Source organism: Alternaria burnsii (assembly GCF_013036055.1).
Source record: "Alternaria burnsii strain CBS107.38 chromosome Unknown 705, whole genome shotgun sequence".
In the NCBI taxonomy this organism is placed as follows: Eukaryota; Fungi; Ascomycota; class Dothideomycetes; order Pleosporales; family Pleosporaceae; genus Alternaria; species Alternaria burnsii.
In genome coordinates, this window is record NW_024066107.1 from 1,619,795 (window position 1) to 1,642,923 (window position 23,129).

The window sequence follows — 23,129 nt, forward strand, 5'->3', positions numbered from 1 at the left end:
GGCAGGCGGCATGCAGGCGCGCGGCGGGCATATCCTAGCCGTCATGCGCTCAGACACCACACAAATTCAACGACAATCACCAGCAGTAGATCTGCCGCCTTTGTCATCGTGTAAACTTTTTTCCACCTCTAGCATCTTAGTCGGCCATCGTAGAACGCCGGTCGAGCAGAATACCAACACTGGCAATATATCGAGGAAGATCTACGCCAGAAGCAGCATAGCTTCCGCGTCGTCGCGTACACCCAGGGTCCAACAGAGCCTCAAACACTGCTGCAACTGTGTCACGGAGATCCAGCGCCAGACTATGTTCCAACTTGGCAATAAGCGAAATTTCTCAAGGGTAAGGTATATGACACAGGTTTTATTACTACATCTATGAGAACGCATGAGTGCTCGCGCCACCAATGCTCCATCTTAACGTTTACCGATGACGATCGTCGAATCGTTGACAACTGACGATTTTAACTTCGCAGCACCTGACATACTCGCCTATAGCTGCACCTGTGCCAACGACTCAGGCCCTGCGCAGCCGCTGGGCGACTTGTGGCGTGAGGACGCCATTCCTGACGTTGTCAAACTTTGAGTCCGGGTACAGCAGCCAGTTGGAGGACGACTCAATGCCTGCGCCACTTCCGCCGCCGCGCATTCTCTCAATAACCTTTTCAAAAGTTAGCACACAATTCATCTCCACCATCTTGCGCATGCAACTCACGTTTTGCACAATGCTCTCGGCGTTATCCGTCTTGTCACCGCTGATCTCCCACCACATGGCGCCACCCAATTTCTGTTGCGCAATGTGGTCAACCTTCTTCAGCGCCATGGCCACAGTATCGTAGCTGACAAATGTGCCGCTTCCCTCATCATAGCTATAGGACGCACCAACCTCCTCATCATAATACTCTTGCGCACCTGCTACCGGTAGATCCTTGAAGTCATAGATGCCCTTCTCGAACGACCCCTCGCCGGTACTGTCGAATGACTTCCCTACACCTTGAGTATTGGTGAAGGAGCGACCATAGAGCGGCATGCCAAGGTTGAGTTTGGAGGACGGAACGCCAGCAGCGTTGTAGGCGGCCAGGACAGAAGCTGTGTTGAAGGGTGTGCTTAGGGGATTCGACGTCGAAGGATAGAGATTCGAGTTATAGCCGGTTTGCTTGTCCCAGGAACCAGCGTAGTCGTATGCCTATAGTTTTGTTAGCTCATGTGCCTTTGCGACCGGGAACCAAAATGCTTACCATCAGGTTTATGAAATCGGTAACTTCGCTTATTTCCCTCAAAGGCAGATTCCTGTAATTCTTCTCACCAGCCGGCGAGGCAATCGTCAAAAGGAACTTCGGCTTCAGTTCATATCCAGAGTCGTCCTTATGCACGAGCTTATCGGAATATTTGTTCATCTGGCTCCTAATCTCCTTCAACAGCTCCAGCCATTGATGCCCTTGCTCTTTGTCCTTGGGATATTCCCAATCCACGTCGATCCCATCAAAGCCATAGTCGCGGATCAACTCAACACAAGAAGACGCAAAGCGCTGCCGGCCTGCAGCCGTAGCCATAGGGCCATCCATGTGCTTGTTTGTGTTGGTGTATGTCCATCCGCCTATGCTCAATAGCACCTTCAGGTTCCTGTTCTTGGCTTTCAGAATCTGGAGCTGTTTGAGTGATCCATACAAATTATTTCCCACATCGTTCCAGGAATCAGTTGCATAGTGCTTCTCCGCATCGGCGTACGAGTCTGTCAAGAAGACGGTGCCATCAGGTTTGTTATCGGCGAAGGAGTAAAGCAAATGAGTTAACCGCTCTGCTGGTATCTCTTGGGGCTGGAAGTTCCGTGTATAGATGTCCCAGCTCCCGTAATAAGCTACTGAGCGATAGCCAGGACGAAAAGGGATGTCAGGGTGAGCGGGGTTAGTACCGGTTGTTGAGGGTTGCGCTTCAGAAGTCGAGTAAGAAGGTGTGCCTGGTGTCGAGGACTGCACTTTTGTTTGGCTGGTGGACACAGAAGACGGAAAAGGGATCCCGGAAGTGATGAATGTAGTGTAGTGACTCGACGGGCTGATTGTTGAGGTGGGGTCGCTGGGTGGAGCAACAGCTGAGTATGCTGTAAATGATGGAGAAGTAACTTCACCTGGGAACTATACCCATGGTCAGCATGCTAGACTGTCTCATCTACGATTGGCAGGTGAATCAGTCTATACCTACCACAAAAACCTCCATCAACGCATAATTCCTCTCAAGCTTCTCGATTCGCTCCAGCAAGCAGTCTTGATCACATTCATCTTGCTTTTGTTGCGCCAAGCTCCCTGCGACAAGTAGAAGTCCCGTCATACATATTAGCGCAGGCAATGAACGTGCGTACTAATCACATCATCAGTCTTCCTGTTCCTTCAGTCATTTTCTCTTTTCTGACATACCAGCATTTTGCAGATTCTTTACCCAAGTCAATGGCCAGAGTAAGCAAGGGAATTGTGATGATCGCCCGAATAGTAATCGCAGTGGGTCGCTCCGCCTTTTAACCCACCGCATCTCGCGCATGGTTGTTCCCATCCCGCCTCTCTGTCTCCCATGCAGCGGATATTTGCGGAGTCTGCATTGCTTGGATGCTCTCCCCGCCTTCTCATTCTCCATATCACCTGTTTGGTACATCTTTCCCGGGTGCAAACCATAGAGCACTGCCTGTTCCTGGCAAGGGTCTTGCTTGTTTTGGTAAGCAGGGTCTGGGTTGGGGTTCGGTACATGCAGCCAAGTCACCGAAGAGGTAACATAAGAGCGAGAGATTTGGAACAGGTGAATATAGATACATCATGTGTATGCAAAACAACGGGTTTTGGGGCCGGTTGATAAGTGCAACAGGGATGAGCAAAGGGATGGCGTGGTGTGGTTGTTGGGGATACCGAGGCACCTATAAGCTTCTCTTACAGGTATCGGCTAGAGGGCGAGGCTGGCATCCGGACTAGATGGGTTGTTGTGAAGTGTGTTTCTCATGCGTGATGAGAATCCTCACATGTTCAATGTCTGCTTCGTTCGTACCCACTCATCTTCAATTGCCGCTGCACCTCCTTCTTGGTTCCTCTCCTCAAGTAAACTAACACATAAATGACCACAGTCAAAAGTGCAGCGGAGGCCTGTACAATACCGATATACCAACTCGCACTCTGCTATCGTGTTATTCGAATCCTTTCCTAAAGCTTTGCAATCTGTCCAACTTACCTGCACGTTGCAATATCTGCCAAAATCAATATCGCCCACAAATTCCTTCTGGATCGCCCTCGCACCTGCACTACATGTCCATCCCCAGAGGTCGTTACTCTTTCCGTTCTTGTCTTTCTCCGCGCGATACAAGCCTGCAGCTACACACCATACCACGAAGTTCCCAATGAGATTGATCCAGCTGAAAGTACTCGTAACGACGCTTGCTACGTTGGCTTTTTCAATGCCAAATTTATAGGAGAACATTGTTGTGAAATTGAGCAGCACGGAGACGGCCGCAACGCCAAAGTACATGTATGTTGGCCATGCGCGCGTGTTGTGAGCCCAGGGTGTACGCGAAACGCTTTGGCCGCTGGGAAGTGCGACGGTGCGGTAGATCGTTCGTGTGCTGAGGAATTTGTAGAGGGTGAGCGCAGTGGGAACAAGGACTGCGATGGATATGAACAAGGCAAGGGTGCGAGATACGATGCGTAGTTTGCGTATGCGCGTTTTCAGGTGCTCGAGTAGATGTTAGTCTCAACGGCATCATTCTTGCAGTGCTTCTTTGTTGAGATTGACGTACTCTGTCTTCGATCTCGGCTTCTTTGAGATCCTTCAAATCGGCATATGGTAGTATTTGGCTGTCATATGTAGACTGGAGTGGCATCGAGTGAGATGCCATGGAGGATGAAAATTCCGAGGAAGTCATGGTTTGTGGTAGTAAATGTTGTAAGTCTTGCTCTTGTGAGGCAAAAGACGTCGAAGTATGGCACGTATGTGCAGCCATTTCTTCTGTATATCACTACAAAGAAATTTGAGTAGCTTTCCAAACCAAACTGGAAGTTTTAAAGGTTTTGCGTGGCCTTTTACTTGCGCCGCATTGCGTCCTCCTACTTGTACGGAGATCATCATGGTGATCTTCATGCCGTTACATCAGCAGCTTCAGCTGTACCAGCTCCAAACGGTAATTGACTGATCGCTTCGCGGATTGCGTCGTGATGTATCAGCGAAGCTAAACTGTAGCGCTTACAAACCACAGCTTGTGGCTGCCGTTCCTCTGACCGTAAGCGGTATCGAGATGGTGGCTTGGTAGATGCTGATTCGTCGAGTCAGCCTCAGAGTATGCTTACTGATGGCGATCCTATTTATAGGAGTTGTTCCTCGTTGGCGCAGTCCCATTGAATATTATTTTCAGTTTTAGGAGTTCATGATCAAGTGGTATCCATGGACTTCATGCCCTTGCAGCAGATGCATGACCCAAAACCGGAAAGAGGCACCGGCGCACAAGACGGTTAATTCCAGTTCAGATTCAGGCCATGTATGGGTTACGACTCCTGGACAGACTTTGTCCCGTTATCGGTCTTTGTGGTGCCTGTTCGATATAACAATTTATAACCTTACGGTGGGCACATATTGCAGAACAACTGCTCCGAATTGTATAGTGATGATGTCGTAATCTTGGCCCACAACTCGCGTGAAACAAGTTCATCAGCCTTTACAGGCGTCACAATCGTCGCTGTAGGACAGAACGCTGCGTGAGACGTTCTTGGACTTCTTCTATGCATCTTCGTCGAGCAGACAGAACTCACGGATGCCCTTCTAGCACTCTAACTCTTTTTCGACTGGTAAATCATCCAGGCCAGCAACTTTTTTCCACCTTCTCCTCACTATACAATATCACCCAATCGGAACGGTAGTATCATTCTTTAATGTGCGTCGGATTTAGGCATGGATGCATTCAGACTTTTGAAGATCTTCAGAAGCTAAAGGTTATGCTCGTAAGTCTCGCGACCAAAGCCCAGGCCTCTTCAGTCCCAACAAACTCCCAGTGGTCATCGGAAATGCATTCTCGGGTAACTGGAGGTATCGTTATTATGCAACTTTCTCAACGCTCGAGATCCAGACGAAATTTTGTTTACTTAACATTTCCACGTTGATTCCTGGTGAGGCAGATGGCCTCTACGGACAGTACCCGAAGAGCTGTTTTCAGCGCTCGGTAGTCATCTCTAGTGCTGGATAGAGAGCCGCGATCTGAGTATCCACGACGAGCATTGCTTGTATGTCGCGCTCTAAACCGTCCCAGCCAGCATCTGTGCTTGTGTAGTTGATTTCGGGATTGGAGGTCAGGTGGAGTGCACGAGGGCTTAGGCTGTATGCTGAAGATATTCCTTCATGCTGTCAAAGCTGGCTCTTTACAGGTTTCAAACACTTTTAATCTGATTCGATGCTTTTGTGAGTGGAGTCGTTATCCTTACTGTGTCATGAAGAGTCACAGGAGCTACGCACTCGCTTGAATGTTCGGAGCCACTTCGAAATGACTAGACCGCATTTGGATTCTGCAACCAATGCATCATTGCATCAGGTTGAACATTTTCATGACATTGATTCGATAAAATTCATGTAGCCTTTCGATTCTACCATCAAAGCACTTCACGGGAGACGTTTGCTCGATCCCGAACACCCGCTTTTACCGCTCAACGCGCCGTCTCATCAACGCAAGGGAGATTAGAGGGAACGAGCAAAAGATGGTTTAGTGAACAGCTGCGCAGACCAGGACAAATCGATCGACGGAACGTTTTGCACGCGAAGCATGCTGCAGTCACAATGATCTATTGTTGAGTTTCTCTCCACAGTCCGCAAGCGTCCGCGTGGCCCTCGTGTGTCGGAAGTGGGCTGTTTTTGACGGTCCCTGTTGGCAGTCGCAAAGTTTCACCAGCCCGGGATCTCGGAACACTTGGCAGAGCCAGACACACGCTGCACTTGCAGGTGTACGAGCTTCCTCTTCCGTCCGACGACTGTCGCTGCAGACTCCCGTATGAGAAAGGCATGTCCTAGGCACGGCATGTCGAACTATCAAAATACCCGCTTGAAGTGGACCCATTCCACTTCACAAAATGACACTTGGCTCATAACCGAACGTTGAAAGCGCCTTAACACTCTAGGCCCCGACGTAACGGGTGCACAGCCATAATTACCGAGGCGTGTTGCATGCAAGAAAACAACAGAACTCGTCCGGGTAGGCTTTCGAAAAGGCCAAGGAACCCGAACCAAAAAAGGCGGGGAAGAGTAACGGTTTCATCAACAACCAGACAATGCGAGCTCGATTACTCTTCTGTGTGAGACAAGGACCTAATCGGAGCTCTTGTCCATCCGTCCCGCGCGCGATTAGTGCGCAATGACGATTCCGAGGAGCCAACGGGTCGTGAACAGGTGCGAGTCGCATGGACCAATTCGTCCCCATCCTTGCGGCAAGTTGCCTAAATGGACGTTGCAAGCGGAAGCGCCAGATGGACCCTGTTGCATTAGTGACAGGGCGTAGTTGATAATTCCCATACTTAACCAGGTGAACTCATTGATAAGTTGCTGGCTACCAACAGTACCCATTGGTCTGCACCCATCCTTTCTCACAGCAGAGCACCACCTCCAAAATGCACAATACTATTCTCTTAGCAGCTTGGGCTGGCGTGTCTTATGTTCTCTACAAGATCATCTCTTCGATCATCATCTCACGCCGCCATGCTGCTGCCGCGCGTCAATTGGGCTGCTTGCCCGCCCATCCAAAGAAGCAGTCGCCGCTTGATCCTCTCGGAGTTCAGAACATCGCGGAGATACTCGTGGCGGATAAACAGGCTCGTCTGCCACAGTATCTGAAAGAGCGAGTCGATGACGCAAGTGACAGAGAGGGCAGAGTCATCAGCACGTTCCACCAGAACATGATGGGTGCCGAATCTTTCTTCACGGTCGAACCAAAAAACATCCAGGCTCTGTTGGCTACGCAGTTCAAGGACTTTGGGCTAGGAGAAAGGCGAAATGGAAACTTCTTTCCATTGCTTGGTCACGGCATTGTAAGTATTGCTATAGACTAGGCTACAAGCATGTCAGTTGCTAATATAGGGCAGTTCTCTAGCGACGGCGAGAAATGGGCACATTCAAGATCACTACTTCGGCCTCAGTTTGCGCGAGACCAGGTGAGCGATCTGGATCTCGAAGAGGAGCATGTGCAGAATATGATGCGAGTCATCCGCACCAACTCGGACGGCTGGACAGACGTTACAGACCTCAAGCCGCTCTTCTTCCGTCTGACCATCGATAGCGCCACAGAATTCCTCTTTGGCGAAAGTGTTGATTCTCAGCTTGCCGCGCTGCCCGACTACAAGTCCAGCAAACCCCCAATGGCTGTGAACGAACAAGACTTTGCCAATTCTTTCGACAAGGCCCAAGGCACTATCGCCACAGCTGGTCGATTGCAAGAGGCCTACTGGCTCGTCTACAACAAGGAGTTCAAAGAACACTGCAGACGCTGCCACGCATTCATTGACCATTTCGTTCAGCTTGCACTATCGAAAGACAAGAGGACCACTCAGGAGAAGTCACACGGCAAGCAGAAGTACGTCTTCCTTGATGCGCTTGCAGAGTCAACCCGCGACCCCATTGAGCTTCGAGAACAATCCATCTCAATCCTCTTAGCCGGTCGTGATACTACAGCATCGCTACTGTCTTATGTCTTCATGGTGCTGTCACAGCACGAGGATGTCTTCAAGAACCTACGTAACATTATCCTGGAGTCGTTTGGTACCTATTCCAACCCACAGGAGATAACATTTGAAGGGTTGAAGTCGTGCAACTATCTGCAGTGGGTTTTGAACGAGACTCTGCGTCTTTACCCAGTGGTCCCTATCGATGGTCGCCGTGCCTTGAAAGATACTACTCTACCTGTCGGTGGCGGCCCAGACGGCACCGGACGTATCTACGTGAAGAAGGACACGCCGGTAGACTACAGTGTATACATCATGCACCGTCGTAAAGACCTTTGGGGTGCTGATGCTGACGAATTCAAACCTGAGCGCTGGAACGGCAGGAAGAGTGGATGGGAGTATCTTCCTTTCAACGGTGGTCCAAGAATCTGCATCGGCCAGCAGTTTGCTCTGACAGAAGCTGGCTACACCATTGTCAGGCTGGTGCAGAGATTTGAAGCCATTGAGGGTGTTGGGAACACTTGGGAGCCAACAGAGAAGGGTGGTATGGGATACGTTAGAAATGGGTTGAGCTTGACGACTGCACCGGCGGACGGTGTCAGGCTTCGGATGAAGGAGGCTAGGGAGTAGATGTGTTCAATGCGGGAGTTAGGGCGCAATCATAGGCTGCTTATTCTCTGAGCCTCTCATTCGATGCAATGCTGAGGGAGCTGCAGATAGTCTACTGGCGCATCTTGATGTGCGCAAAGAAAAAACATTTACAAATTACTTTTCTCGGTTATACGCAATGTCCAGCTGGACTTGTAATGAATGATATCCTAATTTCAAGACTCGACATGGCAAATAGTGAAGCGAATGAATCGTGTAGAGCGTGGCAACTCCGCAGGCCGTGGCGCTACGCTAGTAACCGATGGGCAAGGCAAGGATCCGCCGGCGGGACAGAGGCCAAACTTTTGATGCACTGCAACAATCTTCGGAACCATTACGCACCACATCGCCCAATATGCGGAGAGCGCGTGGACTTCGGGTGAGGATCAATAAAAGTCAATTGGCGATTGAACATGTCTCGACTAACAGCGGCAGGTTTCTTCAACCCGCGACATCTGCATCTTCTGCGCCACTCGTCAGTTAGCCGTCTCGAATACACTCGCTACATCCTCCAGCGCTACGCAACGGAGAGAGCTCAACTCATCCAGCAGAACCCCGCAGTCGGCTGAGGGAATCATATACAAAGATGCAAATGAGCGCAATGAACCAATGTCGCAGGCACAGCGTATGCGGCAAGCGTTGGCAGCCAGCGCTCCCCATGCCCCTCCGCCGCAACAACACGGAGGACATATGTCGCCGGCAGAGAGGATGAGAGCATCATTGGCAACACAAACGCCTACATATGCCCAGTCACACATGTCACGGCAGAATCAGCCAGAAAGGCGGGCAATGAACAGAGGTGGTGTCTTCGATGGGCCGGCACGGAACCAGAACAGAGACCGCTTTGGACCCGGGGCCAGGAGGAACACGGTGAACGACCGGGGGAATGACTATAGACCTCCACCGCAGAATCGATATTCTGTTAACATGGATTCAAGACCGCCCGTCCACACTCCAGCATTCAACTCAGGTCACTTGAGACGACGAAACGATCCACAGCCTGGACGCGCACCCTTCGGAGCAGACGATCGAAGGCCACCACAGGTTTCTAGGCCTCCGCCGCAAAGCAAGATGCTGGACCAAGACGAGATATCCAGGTTATTGGGTGATGCGTCCACAAAACGAAAGCCATACCAACCACTGGCAAGGGACGTGAATGCGCAAAGAACATGTTTCCACTGTGGGTCCAAGGAGCATCTGAGCAATGCCTGCCCAACGAAACCGACACTTCGCGAGCGGCCGCCCCAAGCACGGTCGGAACAGAAGACGACAACATACACGCCACCTCACCGCTACCAGGAATCGATATCCGATGCGGCAGAGGCATGGGTACAGAAGTCTAAAGGCAAACTGGAAATCGAGCGGTCGGCACGGGTGCAAATAGAGGAAGATAGCAGGCGGCGCAATGACATGGAGAGCGAGAGAAGGCGAAGCCGCTTTGCCTTTGACGAGGCAGGAGGGGTCAAGAATCGATACGAGGAGCCCCAGCGACGACAAGGCGGGAACAAGGGCAGGAACCGGCGCATTCAACGGGATGAAGAGGAGGATGAAGATGGGCCACAGGTCAGCAAGCAAGAACGTAAGCGACTACGAGCTGAGGCGAAGAAGGCAGCACAAATTGCCAAGAACGAGCCCACGCCAATATCATTACCCGAGTACATCAGTGTAGCCAATCTGGCGGGCGCTCTGAGGCTAAAGGTGGAAGACTTTGTGCAGAAACTGGAAGAACTTGGATTTGAGGATGTTCAAAATGACCACATCTTAAACGCGGAGCATGCCGGTCTCATCGCGCAGGAGTACAACTTCGAGCCAATTTTCCAGTCACAGGAAGATGATGGCGACCTCTATCCTGCGCCACCTCTAGAGCCTGAGGCTTACGCTGAGCTTCCTGCACGGCCGCCTGTTGTCACAATCATGGGCCATGTTGATCACGGCAAGACGACTATTCTCGACTACATGCGTTCGACCAGTGTGGCGGCTACCGAATTCGGCGGCATCACACAGCACATTGGCGCGTTCAGTGTTCCTCTGGCAAACGGGAAGAAGATCACATTCCTCGACACGCCCGGCCATTCTGCTTTCGAAACGATGCGCGCTCGTGGAGCCAACGTGACCGACATTGTGGTTTTGGTTGTTGCTGCGGATGATTCCGTCATGCCCCAGACAGTCGAGGCTATCAAGCATGCACAAGCGGCGAATGTGCCTATGATTGTCGCCATCAACAAGATCGATAAAGCGCAAGCCGACATTGATGCTGTCAAGCTTGATCTCGGTCGTCATGGTATTGAGATTGAGGACTTCGGAGGTGATATTCAAGCCGTCTGTGTTAGTGGAAAGACCGGACAGGGCATTCCGGACTTGGAAGAAGCCATCTCAACATTGTCAGAGATGTTGGACCACCGCGCCGATCCTGCAGCCGCAGTCGAGGGGTGGGTTCTCGAGGGTGCCACCAAGAAATCTGGACGTGTGGCTACCGTCCTAGTTCGTAGCGGTACTCTTCGCCAGGGTACGTTGCTTGTTGCAGGAACTACTTGGACGCGCGTACGTACTCTACGCAACGAAGCTGGTGCCGTGGTCAAGGAAGTGGGACCTGGCATGGCTGTCGAAATCGACGGCTGGCGCGATCAGCCCGTCGCTGGCGACGAGGTGCTTCAGGCAGAGGATGAACAGCACGCTAGCTCAGTGACTGAGCTTCGCAGCGAAAAGGTCGACAGAGAGCAGATGGCGCGTGACATGGAAGCCATCAATGAAGCTCGCCGTGCAGAGGCCGAACGTCGCGAGGCTGAAGAGGCTGCTGCTAAGGCCATCAAGAATGGTGAGGAAGCTGTAGTCGCCGAGAAGAAAGAAGCTGGGCCCGAAGTTGTTTCTTTCATCATCAAGGGTGATGTGTCTGGCTCTGTTGAAGCAGTCATCGACTCCGTCTCGGCACTCGGCAATGCAGAAGTGTCAACGCGTATCCTCCGCCACGGTGTCGGCGCGCCATCTGAATTTGACGTCTCGCACGCCGCCGACGCAAAAGGGCACATCATCAACTTCAATACTACAATCCCTAACCATGTAGCCAAACTAGCGGAAGAAAAGGGTGTTAGGATCCTAGACAGTAACATCATTTACCGCGTCGTTGAAAACGTCAAAGATGTGCTATCAGAGAAGCTCCCACCAAAGGTCACCCAAAAGGTCACGGGTGAAGTGGAAATCGCGGCAGTCTTTGAGATCAGTCTCGGCGGCAAGAAAAAGCTGAAGGTTGCCGGAAGTAAGGTTCGCAATGGTATTGTTGACAGGGGTACCAAGGCCAGGGTACTCCGTGGCGAGACCGTTGTTCACGATGGTAAGTTTTTACAGGCCCTAGTTTGGAATGAGGCATGTGCTAACGGATACGTTCAGGTGTGATAGAGTCGCTCAAGAACCAGAAGAAAGATGTGGAGCATATGCGCAAGGATACCGAGTGTGGTATCGGATTTGAAGGCTGGGAAGACTTCAAGGTTGGTGATCGCATTCAGTGTTATGAGGAGAAGTTTGAGAAGAGGAACTTGTAAGATAATGCAACTTCGTGCGTGTATACTAACATGGCCTGTTTGGGGGTCGATGATTGAGGGGATTGAGAGTTACCCTTCATCGTGCATATATATGTAGATCCATAAATGTATATATATTGATACGCTGATCGTTATGGCATTGGACAACCTTAATTCTAGTAGTCCTTGTGCAATCAATGCAGTGTTGCGCCGTGTTTTTGATTTCCCTCTACATGTGCATCCCCTACATTCCTCCCCTACGCATAGCATCAGACGTGTTTCCTCAACTTGGCGCCGGTCCATAATACTGGCGCGAAGTGTGTCGACATGTTGAAACCGAAGAGGGAGGCAAACCATAGTATTGCCAAAACCGCTACCGGAACTAGAAGGAGCTCGGTATGGTGTAGGAAGGGCAATTCCTTGTAGCCCAAAAACGTGATGATGAAGTAGTAATTTAGCGCGAGCAGGTAGAGTGTGTTGGAAAGCAGCAGTGAGAACCTAGAACTATCAGCACTTGTTCTAGCTGTTAATGTTGACTCTTACCAGTGGTGAGTACCAATCAATGGCATGCATATGAACTGCACGACGTAGAGAAACACCCAGACTGGCACAAACGCTCTAATGGCGACATCCCAGCAGTAACCAAACTCGAGCTCTTCCTTGCCTGAGTCTTGTCCCAAGTTGTATAGTCCTCTCCGTCGCCCAGGTAGCAATGTGTTGTCCGGACCCAATAACCGGCCGACTAGGAAGAAGAACAGGGTTGCTATCAACAGGGATAGCACCAAGAAGTGCCCAAATATGAAGACCATGGTTATATGAAGGGTCTGTGTAAAGCCATCGGCGTATGCGAAGCCCCATGCGAGTGATGTGAGAGTGAGGAAGAAGGAGAGTAGGTATGTGAATGATGGGTCGGGGCGGTGGTATGTCTTGGTGGTTTGTTTCTACACATGGTCAGTTGGGCTTGGGCGCAACACGCAGTGGAGATTGGGAATGCATACATGATAGTAGATTTGTCGGAACACCTTCTTGGGTGCTATTATTAGGCTCATGATCTCCCATATGGCCATCTCAAAGTCCATCTGTGGAAACTTGAACATGCGCTTGAAGAAACGCGGCATCTTGACCTCATTCCGCCGTGACGAAGGGGTCGATCCGAAGTTTGACGGGCCGCCTGTTGGCCTTGGGAGCGATATGTGTGGATTCATGTTGGATGGGCTGCTGAAGGAAGGCGCGATGCTGAGAACCGGGGAATTCGAATACGCGTCTGGGATGTCTTTGTCACCGCGAGTCCCAAACTTCCATGGTGGGAGGAGCGCGTGAATCGTCCGGTGGTTCGGTGAATGTTTGACTATGTGTTCGGTACCTGGCGATGACATCGCCGTTGAGCGCTAGTGCCAAGGACGAGGCTGACAGGCCGCCGCCGAGAGCAAGCCCGCAACGCCGATGCCGACTCGCAACCTTTGTCACCTCAGGACAACGCGCCCGCCCAACCCAACCACGGTGAACGGCGCATCATCCCAACGACCCGCGCGCATCTTGGAAGCTATTTGCGCGACCTTTGCACCTGCCCAAAGCACCGCCAAGGCCTCCCCTACGCCCTCGGCTTTCTCGCGCGCCTCGGAACGCTCCCTCTAGACACTACTAACCACGCGACCAAGAGACGCATTGTCTACGACACAAGCACGCCTGCGCACATCGTAGTAAAACGCCCACTGCTACTTCGCGCTCGCTTCTGACAGCTCATCACAGCTCCCGCCCACTCGCAGCCATGGCGGACGACGCTGAGCTCGCCTTCCTCGAAGCGCAAAAGGACGAATACGACCCTTCCGCCGGTTACAGCATGAACGACGCCCCTTCCGGACAGGACGAGTACGACCCTGCCGCTACATACTCACCACACTCGTACCAGTCGGCATCGATGCCGCCCGAGTCTGGCGCAAACTCACCACCGGCCGCCGGTACCGAGGGCGAGAATGGGCTGCAGCCCCAGCCTACTCAGACGTCTGCAGAAGACTCCGCAGCGCCGCAGTCCAAGCGACCGCGAACTGTGGGTGGTTTTGTCGACGAGAGCGAGGACGAGGAAGAGGAGCCCGCTGTGCAACCAGAAGAGGCGAATGCTACACTGAATGCTACTGGAGCTTCAGAGACTCCCCAGCCATCTTTTACAAACTCTCCAAAAAATACCATTCCCAACCCAGATGTACAGTTACATAGTGCACAAGATCAGGCTCCCGCATCTATCTCTGCTTCTGTCGCTGTCAATGAGCCTGCTCCCTCTATTGCTTCTCTTCCTAACGGCAGTACGCCTGTTGCAGACGCTACTAAGCCAGGTGCTCCAGACGTCATGACTGTTGCTTCAGCTCGCCCATCAGTGGCTCCAGCTACTCCAGCTCCTATGTCTGCTTCTCTGCCAAAGGCTCGTCTTCCTCAGGACCGAGTGGGTATTCTTGAAGATCGCATTGCTGAAGATCCACGTGGTGACATCGAAGCGTGGTTGAGTCTAATTGAGGAGCACCGCAGGCGACACAAGCACGACGATGCACGAGCTGTCTTTGAGCGTTTCCTCAAGGTTTTTCCTTCATCAGTAAGCAGGTCCATCGATATCTCATGTCAAGTACTAACATGTCTAGGGCGAGCAATGGGTCGAGTACATTGCCTTTGAGACCGAGCTTGATGAACTGCCAAGGGTGGAGCAGCTCTTTGGTCGCTCCATTCCCTCAGCCCAGTATCTCGGCATCTACTCTGCTTACATCGACTTCATCCGCCGTCGCTTCAACCTCACCACTGATCAGAATGGCCAGAATCGTCAGACCGTCACGCAAGCTTACGAGTTCGTGCTCAACTCCGTCGGTCTAGATGTTCATGCTGGCAAGCTTTGGCTTGACTACATCGAGATGCTGAAGACTGGTCCAGGTGTCCTTGGTGGCAGCAGCTGGCAGGACATGCAGAAGATGGATACCCTGCGTAAGGTATACCAGCGCGCCGTCTCAGTACCACACAATGCTACCCTAGAAATTTGGCGGGAATACGACAAGTTCGAAATGAGCGTGAACAAGGTTTCGGTGAGTCATGTTACGCTTTGCCTGGTACATACACGATACTAACACGAGTGACAGGGTCGCAAACAACTCCAAGAGACGTCACCTTCCTACATGACTGCACGCAGCGCGATCAACGTCCTAGACAACAACATCACGAGGGGCGTGAACCGAACCACCTTACCCAAACTTCCACCCGCTGCTGGCTTCGATGGTTACGAGGAGTACATGAATCAAGTGAAGCTATGGCACAACTGGATTCAGTGGGAGAAGAGTGACCCACTCGAGTGCGCGACCGACAATCGGGAGCTATACAACAAGCGTGTTCTTCACTTGTACAAGAATGCCCTCATGGCCCTCCGCTTCTGGCCGGAACTCTGGTACGAAGCAGCCGAGTGGTGCTACGAGAACAACCTGCAGGCTGAAGGCGACAAATTCCTCAACGACGGCATTGACGCGAACCCTGAGAGTTGTCTCCTAGCTTTTAAGAAGGCCAACCAGGTCGAGCAACGCACCGACTTCGAAGACGGTCAGGCGGGCATCGTTGCCAAGGGCAGGGCGGTACGGGAGCCATACCAAAGGCTTCTAGACAGCATCTACGATCTGACAGCGCAAGTCAAGAAGCGAGAGGAGCATTCCATCTCCCGCGCGAAAGAGCAGTTCGAGGCACAGAAGGCTGCAGACGACGCCGCTCGCGCAATCGCACAGCAAAACGAAGACGCTGACGACGAAGACGAGGTTGTGCAGCAGCGACGCTTGAAAGAAAAGGAGGACGCCTTCAACCTTCAACTCCAGGCTATGTCTGCCGGGTACAATGCGCAAACACAAAACCTCAAGAAGACACTCACGTACGCGTGGATAGCTCTGATGCGGGCTATGCGCCGTGTTCAAGGTAAGGGAGATCCTAGAGGCGAGGTTGGTGGCTTCCGTGGTATTTTCACAGAGGCTCGTAAGAAGGGCAAGCTGCTCAGTGAAGCCTACGTCGCCAGTGCGCTCATCGAGCACCATTGCTATCAGGAACCGGCTGCACAGAAGATCTTTGAGCGGGGCATGAAGCTATTCCCAGAGGATGAGCAATTCGCATTGGAGTACATCAAGCACCTCATCAAGCTCAATGATTCTACTAGTAAGTTCACAAATCCGTGTAGTAGGGCCAAAACTAATATACATAGATGCTCGTGCCGTCTTCGAGACCGTCGTTGGCAAGCTCACGGCTAAGCCCGAGACCGTTCATAGGGCAAAGTCGCTCTTCGCCTTCTTCCACGACTACGAAGCCCAGTTTGGGGAGCTGGCTCAGATCACAAAACTCGAACAGCGCATGACGACTCTCTTTCCCGAAGATCCTCACCTGCACCGCTTCTCGCAGCGCTTCGCGAGCTCGACCTTTGACCCCATCTCCGTTCGCCATATAATCTCGCCTCGCACACAAATGAAGCCAGTCATGCCTTCGGTCATGCCTTCTATTGAGGAGCAGCAGCAGCAGCAGCAGCCGCAACAACAACAGCCGATGCCTGCGATACCGCCACAAATTGTAGCCGAGCAACAGCGCCTTCAATCTCCCGGCATTGCAAACTCCCCACATCTTGGAAACCTGGCCCCTGTTACGAACTCACCGAAGCGCCCTCTAGACGATGCGGACGACGTTGCACAGCCTCGTAAGCTTGCTCGCGGCGAGTCACCTCTCAAGGGTGCGGCAGGTCGCCGTCTCGATGCTGCACGCCGCAACTTAGCCACGACCGGTGCCACACCAGTTGGTCAGGCTCCAGGTCCGCCACCTCTGCCTCGTGGAGTCAATTTCCTCCTTGGCATCATTCCTCCTGCACACACATACAAGGAGACGCGCTTCAAGGCTGACGGCTTGGTCGCTCTGTTGCGTGACGTCGCTGCCATCCCTGTTCCTCCTGGCCAAGGACCGCCACAGCCGCAGCGTTGGGGTACTACACCTACAACGGCACAACAGCTACAGAGCATACAGGAGAAGTACGGCAACGGCGGACACATGCCGATGCACCCGGCGATGGCTGGGACAAATGGTTGGGGCCAATAGAACGGGCAACACAACTTGTCGAACAAATTTGAAGTCTTGGACTGTACGCCTCGGTGTAGTCTTGTGTGAACATTGGAGAAAGAGTTGGGTCATCTACACACAAAAATTGGTCACGTGGATCAAAGCATTGCATGGGCAGGCGTTTATTATTCTCTACTCAACTGGGCGAGCTTCATGACTACATTATATGGACCTTAAGAAGTGTAGCGAAGGGTGGTTAGTTCGAGATATCGTTAATTGGGGTCAATGAGGGGTCTGGTCGGGCTTTTACCAGTCTCAGTCTCTGTGTGAGCGAGGCGTTGGATTTGATCGCGCCTTCGGGAGGCTTTTTATCAAAATTATAGCTGAGGACTTGCAGTCTCTTTTCTTAGATATCCTCGATGAATTGGATGTTTCATCTACTATGTTGCCCTTCGCTATGATGTGCTTTGGGGTTGTTGACTGTGTGAACCTCACTTGCTACGAGAAAGAATCGCTTATGTTGAAGAGCTACAGGGTTGTATGATATGTACCACAGTGAATGTTCGGTTCCCTTCCTAGCTTCTGCATGCAGTATTGTCTGTCAAAATCCGCTTGGGCGTTAGGTTTGGCTCACCGCCCCACTCAGCATCATGTTGGCGGCCGAAGTAACAACGTCACGCCTTCTGCCATTCATGCTTTCTTCCTTCCCCCATACATTCCATATACATATACCCATGGCACTGCATGTCTGAGTGTCGTGCTTCAGATCCTGGGGTGGCCTCTTGCTTCGTCGCCGATTGATGGCATCGATTCACAGTGCAGTCTTCGGAGTTTGCCAGATGCAAAATTCTAACTGGGGAGCAATGGTCAACAGAACTGCGGTTTGTACGCTCAGGAACGACTCCGGGACCAAGCTTGTCGTTAGGTCGATAGTCTCCTACACGTTGTCGAAATCGCTGTCAAGAGTTGGATGCAAAACAGGTCGCAAAAATACTTGGGCAGATAATTTGGCGTCATACACCCTGTGGTGGTCTGCAGCCATTGCTCACTGCGCACATTTGGCAAATGCGTATCTGTCTTCATGTCTGTGTTAAAAAGAGTCGTTGTTAGTTTTTGTTTTTTATGTTTTCGATAATAGGGCTCCATTGAGTATGTGTTCTCCGTGGGTCATCCGTCTTCTTGCAGAATTTGGGGGGTACACGTCTTGTGGGAACGTCTCTCCAGATTTCCAATTCGGATACCGTTGAGATCGATATGGTATCTGCTCCTCGCTCTACTGGCTTGCGAGGTGTTCTTTATACCACTGGTCATAAGCTTCCCAATCCCTTCTGTCCATCACACATCTGCCCATATTGCTCCACAGTCTGTTATCCTATGACTCCTGGGTCGTCTCTCACCAGGCCCAAAAAGGCGGTCATCTTATGCCCAGCACCACATCAACAGGGCCACAACATCACGATTCTCACCTCGTCTACAAACACCAGACCCACTGAAACCTCATCTCTCACCTGTACGTAGCTCCGATGTATCGCCCGAGCCTCACGAGCTAGCGTGTAGCGTAGTGTGCCTATCCATATAAGCCTGCTCCTCCACAGCCTCAACAGTCTTTCCTTTCTTACACCACAACGACAACCACTAACTCTTCCTTTGCTATCTTGACAATCTTCCCAAAGGAATAAGCCTTCTATTCTCTACAAGCCTTTTCTACTCTACAAGCATCGAGTATACCTTCCTCAACAATCAGAGCTGGTCTCAAGATCCTCACTGCAGACAGTTCAGTCAACACCACTGCAGGCAGTCCTCCGCTCTCGTCATCTTTGAGTAAGTTTCTGACCAAACATTCTCCCTTGTTCCTCGTCAGTGGCACTGCACGACTAGAGCACCGTTGCGGATTCTACATCACGTTGAGTTCCTGGTACCTGCCGTGCAGTCACCGCTCTTACCAGCGTGGTCACCACAGCAATCTCATCGCTCTTGCTCCTTTTGTTTTGACGTTATTTCATGACCCCACCTTGGCATCGTTTTGAACCTCTCCATAACATTACCCACCTCACCTTTTGTTTCTCGTCCACTCCATTCCATCATCAACGACACTGCACCTTTTGTATGCCAGCCTCTCCCATGCTCTGTCGTCCTCCTCTTTTCGTTCCACCATCTTCCTTGGAGCACATAGATGCTCAACTTCTACTTTTAAACTTGACTGACTTGCTTCAGGCCCGATCTACGATCCGGTTCAAACGCTCACGCCCTCAACGCAAGTACCTCACGCGGCTCCGATTTGAGATCAAGGTACGTATCCCTGTCATCGCACAAGCCTCATATCGCGATCGTCACTGCTATCAAACGCTTCTTCGTTACCGAACACCGCTAACGTGGCTTCTATAGTCCGCAGTCTGCAATGGCCGGTCCAGCAAAGAAGCGCGCGCAGGCCGAGAAGCAGTCCAACGGTTCGTCCAATGGCTCGTCTTCTCAGTCTCGCGATCCTACTCAGCGTTCCGCCCCAAAGTCCATTCCCCGTCTTGACGGTAACCGGGATCCCAATGTTCGCGCTCCCGTCGAATACACCGATCTCCGAGACCTCAAGAACATCTCCGACTTCCTTGGTATGGCCGGTTGGTATCAGGCCCGTGGCGTAAGTACAAACACTCCTCTGTCCTAGCCTGCATGTGCATCATGCATATAGCCACCAAACAAACACATCTCTCATCTCCACATTGTCGAGTATGCAAATAGCTTCGGGCTCGCATCCTACCACTGTTTGTACGGTCGCGCAACCTGAGCTGTGAGCATAAGAGACTTTTATCCTTATCGCTTGGAGTTTTCCTGTCTTTGCCCTGATCCTTCTCTTTCCAAAACATTATTTAGATTCAATCATTCTCTTGTCTCGAAATTCCCTTTCATACATCTATAGCTTTCTACTCCCTTCGTTTCCTATATTCATCATGATTGGCCAAAAAGCTCCTCCCCGTCGTTTCTACCAAGATACTTCCCTTTACACCCCGAGGCACGACAACCTTATCTTTGCTAACGATCACAAGATTACCATTCCGGGTTCTCTTCCTCAGCGCCCAAAGAACTTCAACCAGTTCGGAAAGGCTGCCAACATCATGCTCAATACCTTCAACGTCATCAAAGCTCCAAATACAGTGGTCCACCAGTATGATGTAAGTTTTCTTCTCCCTCAATCTTAACATAGTGCTAACTTCTCCAAGCTCAACTACAGCGGTGATGCTCTCGACTACTCCAAACGCGTCCTGCTGAAGAAAATCTGGAACTCCCGAGGTGTCAAGTCTGAGCTTGGTGAGCCCAACAACCTCTGGGTCTGGGACACCAACAAGCTGGCATGGTCCGGCAAGCGCCTGCCTCGTGACGATACTCGCATTACTGTCGATCTTGACGAAGAAGAAGGCCGTCCCACCAAGCCAGGTGCGCGTGGCAACAAGCATACCATTCATGTCCGCTGGACACGCCAAGTTGACTTCATTGGTCTGAACGCGTTCCTCAACGGTCAAGCCTCTTGGTCCGCCGAATGCATCGACACTATCAACTTCCTCGATCACGTTATGCGCGAGTGGCCCTCTCAACAATACACCCAGATCAAGAAGTCCTTCTTCCAGCGCGGAGAGGTTCGCTTCGACCTTGGCGGCGGTGTTGAGGCTTTCAAGGGTGTATTTGCCTCTCTCCGTCCCGTCTTGGATGATAAGTTCAACAAATCCTTGTCTGTCAACGTGGACGTCTCCAATGGTACCTTCTGGCGTGCTCAAGAGCTCACTCGCGCCATCGGCCAGGTCTTCAACTGCAGCCCACCTCAGTTTGCGGCCATGTACAAGAACGCTCTTCGCGACTGGAAAGGTTCTGTGCTCAAGAAGGACCTCCGTAAGTTCAAGAAGGTCGGAGTATCTACCACCCATACCAAGGAACCTACACAATGGTAAGAGCTCTGCTTTGCGAATCCACGGCAGACGCATACTAACTTCGAACTCCAGGACCATCGATGAATTCGTCGACAAGGATGCTTCTACAGCCACTTTTCCCGATCCAGATGACCGCTCCAAGAAGATCTCTGTGGCCCAGTACTTCAAGAAGAAGTATGGTGTCACTTGTATGGCTGGAGTTCCTGTGGTTAGCAACGGTTCTGTACTAAATGGAAAAAGATATGTACTGACATCAAACCAGGTCAAGATGACTAAGAAGATCCGCAAGGAGCCTGTCTATATGCCTATCGACGTCTTGAAGATCGACGGAAACCAGCGATATACCACCAAGCTGAGCGACACCCAGACGTCCAACATGATCAAGTTCGCTGTTACCCTTCCCAAGGAGCGCTGGGCTGCTGTTCAAGCCGGCGTTCGACTTCTCAATTGGCAGTCTGATCCCTATCTCCGCCATTATGGCCTGAAGGTTAGCCCGGAAGCCGCCAAAGTGCAAGCTCGTATCCTTCCCTCACCCACTGTCCACTTCGGTCCTGGATCCAAGGAGGCTACCATCAAGCCTGCAGACATGATCGCAGGTCGTTGGAGGCTCGATGGAGTAAGTAGCGCGAACCCCTTCAGGTACTACTTTGAGTAAGACAGTTTACTGACGACCTGTTTAGCGCAAGTTCATCATGAACAACAAAGAGCGCCCAATCAAGGCATGGGGTGTGTGCTGCGTCCAAGGCCGCGGCAGCCCTCCTCCTCAGGCAATCGAGGCTTTCTTTCAGAAGTTTGTGCAGATTTACGAAGCTCATGGTGGTCTTGTTGCCTCCCACCCTCAGCATGGCAAGAAGCCGTGGATGGGTCCTGGTAACCTTGCAGACGGTGGTGAGATGATCCAGAAGGTTTGGATCCAGACTGGTAACAAGTATGCGATGCCGCCTAACCTGCTCTTCTTCGTCGTCAACGACCGCAACGTCGACGTATACCGGCGTATCAAGAAGTCTTGCGACATCCGCTTTGGTGTAGCTTCTCAGGTCCTCCAGGCTAAGCACGTCATGTCAGCTTCACCGCAGTACATTTCCAACGTCTGCATGAAGGTCAACGCTAAGCTTGGAGGTGCCACGAGCGTTGCGAAGTCTCAGCTTATCCCTAAGGTCGCTCCGAAGTCGGCTTCAATCCCGACAATGGGTAAGTGATATCCCAGTACTAAACGCCCGTGAGATAAATACTGACATCGCAAATCATGTAGTTGTTGGCGCTGATGTCTCTCACCCTGCTCCTGGAGCCGGCTCAGGTGAGGCTGCATCCTTCGCCGCTATTACCGTATCTGCCGATGTTCACTTTGCTCGATACTGGGCTGAGGTTCAGACCAATGGAAACCGTGTCGAGATGGTGACCACATCCAACATCGACCAGCACTTTGGATTCATGGCCAAGAACTGGATGCAGAAGATTGGTCAGGGCAAGGCTCCTCAGCGTGTACTTTTCATCCGTGACGGTGTCTCAGGTATACCACCCTTTCCATTACCATTTTTCATAGCTAACATCCATCAGAGGGACAGTATGCAGCCGTTCTCGAGGAGGAAGTCCACGATATGAAGGAATGCTTCAAGAAGCTGGGTTGCAAGGAAATTCCCAAGTTCACTGTCGTCATCGCCGGCAAGCGACACCACGTTCGCTTCTTCCCTGAGACCGGAAAAGGGGACAGGAACGGCAACCCTCTTCCTGGTACTTTGGTAGAGTCCGGCTGCACCCATCCCTTCGAGTTCGATTTCTACCTTTGCTCCCACGTCGCCATCAAAGGCACGGCTCGCCCAATTCACTACCAGGTACGTCATATTCCTAATAGCTCGTCAACACCCACCATTGCTCCTCAATACTAACAAGTTTACCAGTGCATTCTCAACGAGGGTGAGTGGCTGTCTGCCGAGCTTCAGCAGTTCATCTTCGAGCACTCATACCACTATGTCCGCTCTACTACTCCTGTTTCTCTCCACCCCGCTGTCTACTATGCCCACTTGGCCGCCGACCGCTCCCGAGCACATTCAAACGACAACCCAGTCTCCTCCGGCAAGAAGGAGTCCAAGGTAGACCAGCAGTCCTCCACTGGCTCATCCAAGCAGAACTTCGAGATCGCTCCTCTGATGGAGATGCAGAACGCTCGCGGCCTCAAGGATGTCATGTGGTACATCTAGAGTACGAAGGAGGTTCGATCTGGTGGGTCTCGCTGGATAGCACGATCTGATGCCATGCAAATCAGACTGCTTCAAAACACAAGAGAGTCAGTTGCGACGATGGCCTGAATTCTTTCGGGGTGCATCAAAAGTTAGTGATCTGGGTATTCT

At 51.7% G+C, this 23,129-nt stretch overlaps 5 protein-coding genes across 5 annotated transcripts; 3 read left to right on the forward strand and 2 right to left on the reverse strand.

Annotated features, from left to right (window-relative positions):
* Window positions 1-514: 514 nt before the first annotated feature.
* On the reverse strand, window positions 515-3,892 carry GT037_000576 (chitinase 1 precursor; the record flags this gene model as incomplete). The annotated part of the gene is made up of 7 exons (XM_038925623.1): window positions 515-658; window positions 713-1,183; window positions 1,236-2,129; window positions 2,197-2,297; window positions 3,029-3,149; window positions 3,205-3,702; window positions 3,767-3,892. 7 exons carry the CDS (start codon window positions 3,890-3,892, stop codon window positions 515-517), a joined length of 2,355 nt encoding a protein of 784 aa, XP_038791479.1.
* A 2,719-nt stretch (window positions 3,893-6,611) lies between these two features.
* On the forward strand, window positions 6,612-11,842 carry GT037_000577 (translation initiation factor if-2; the record flags this gene model as incomplete). The annotated part of the gene is made up of 5 exons (XM_038925624.1): window positions 6,612-7,028; window positions 7,083-8,202; window positions 8,603-8,685; window positions 8,742-11,634; window positions 11,691-11,842. The coding sequence occupies 5 exons, from the start codon at window positions 6,612-6,614 to the stop codon at window positions 11,840-11,842; spliced, it is 4,665 nt and encodes a 1,554-aa protein (XP_038791480.1).
* A 248-nt stretch (window positions 11,843-12,090) lies between these two features.
* GT037_000578 (unc-50 family protein) lies at window positions 12,091-13,026 on the reverse strand (the record flags this gene model as incomplete). Its single annotated transcript, XM_038925625.1, has 3 exons — window positions 12,091-12,319; window positions 12,365-12,762; window positions 12,820-13,026. The coding sequence occupies 3 exons, from the start codon at window positions 13,024-13,026 to the stop codon at window positions 12,091-12,093; spliced, it is 834 nt and encodes a 277-aa protein (XP_038791481.1).
* Window positions 13,027-13,589: 563 nt separating this feature from the next.
* Window positions 13,590-16,906, forward strand: GT037_000579 (mrna 3-end-processing protein rna-14; the record flags this gene model as incomplete). The annotated part of the gene is made up of 4 exons (XM_038925626.1): window positions 13,590-14,405; window positions 14,452-14,883; window positions 14,938-15,985; window positions 16,032-16,906. 4 exons carry the CDS (start codon window positions 13,590-13,592, stop codon window positions 16,904-16,906), a joined length of 3,171 nt encoding a protein of 1,056 aa, XP_038791482.1.
* A 2,176-nt stretch (window positions 16,907-19,082) lies between these two features.
* On the forward strand, window positions 19,083-22,979 carry GT037_000580 (piwi-domain-containing protein; the record flags this gene model as incomplete). The annotated part of the gene is made up of 10 exons (XM_038925627.1): window positions 19,083-19,156; window positions 19,253-19,499; window positions 19,906-20,031; window positions 20,080-20,798; window positions 20,854-20,989; window positions 21,044-21,397; window positions 21,462-21,972; window positions 22,034-22,291; window positions 22,339-22,613; window positions 22,680-22,979. Coding segments are annotated over 10 exons (3,000 nt in total), but the record flags the coding sequence as incomplete, so codon positions are not given.
* Between the last annotated feature and the right edge of the window lie 150 nt (window positions 22,980-23,129).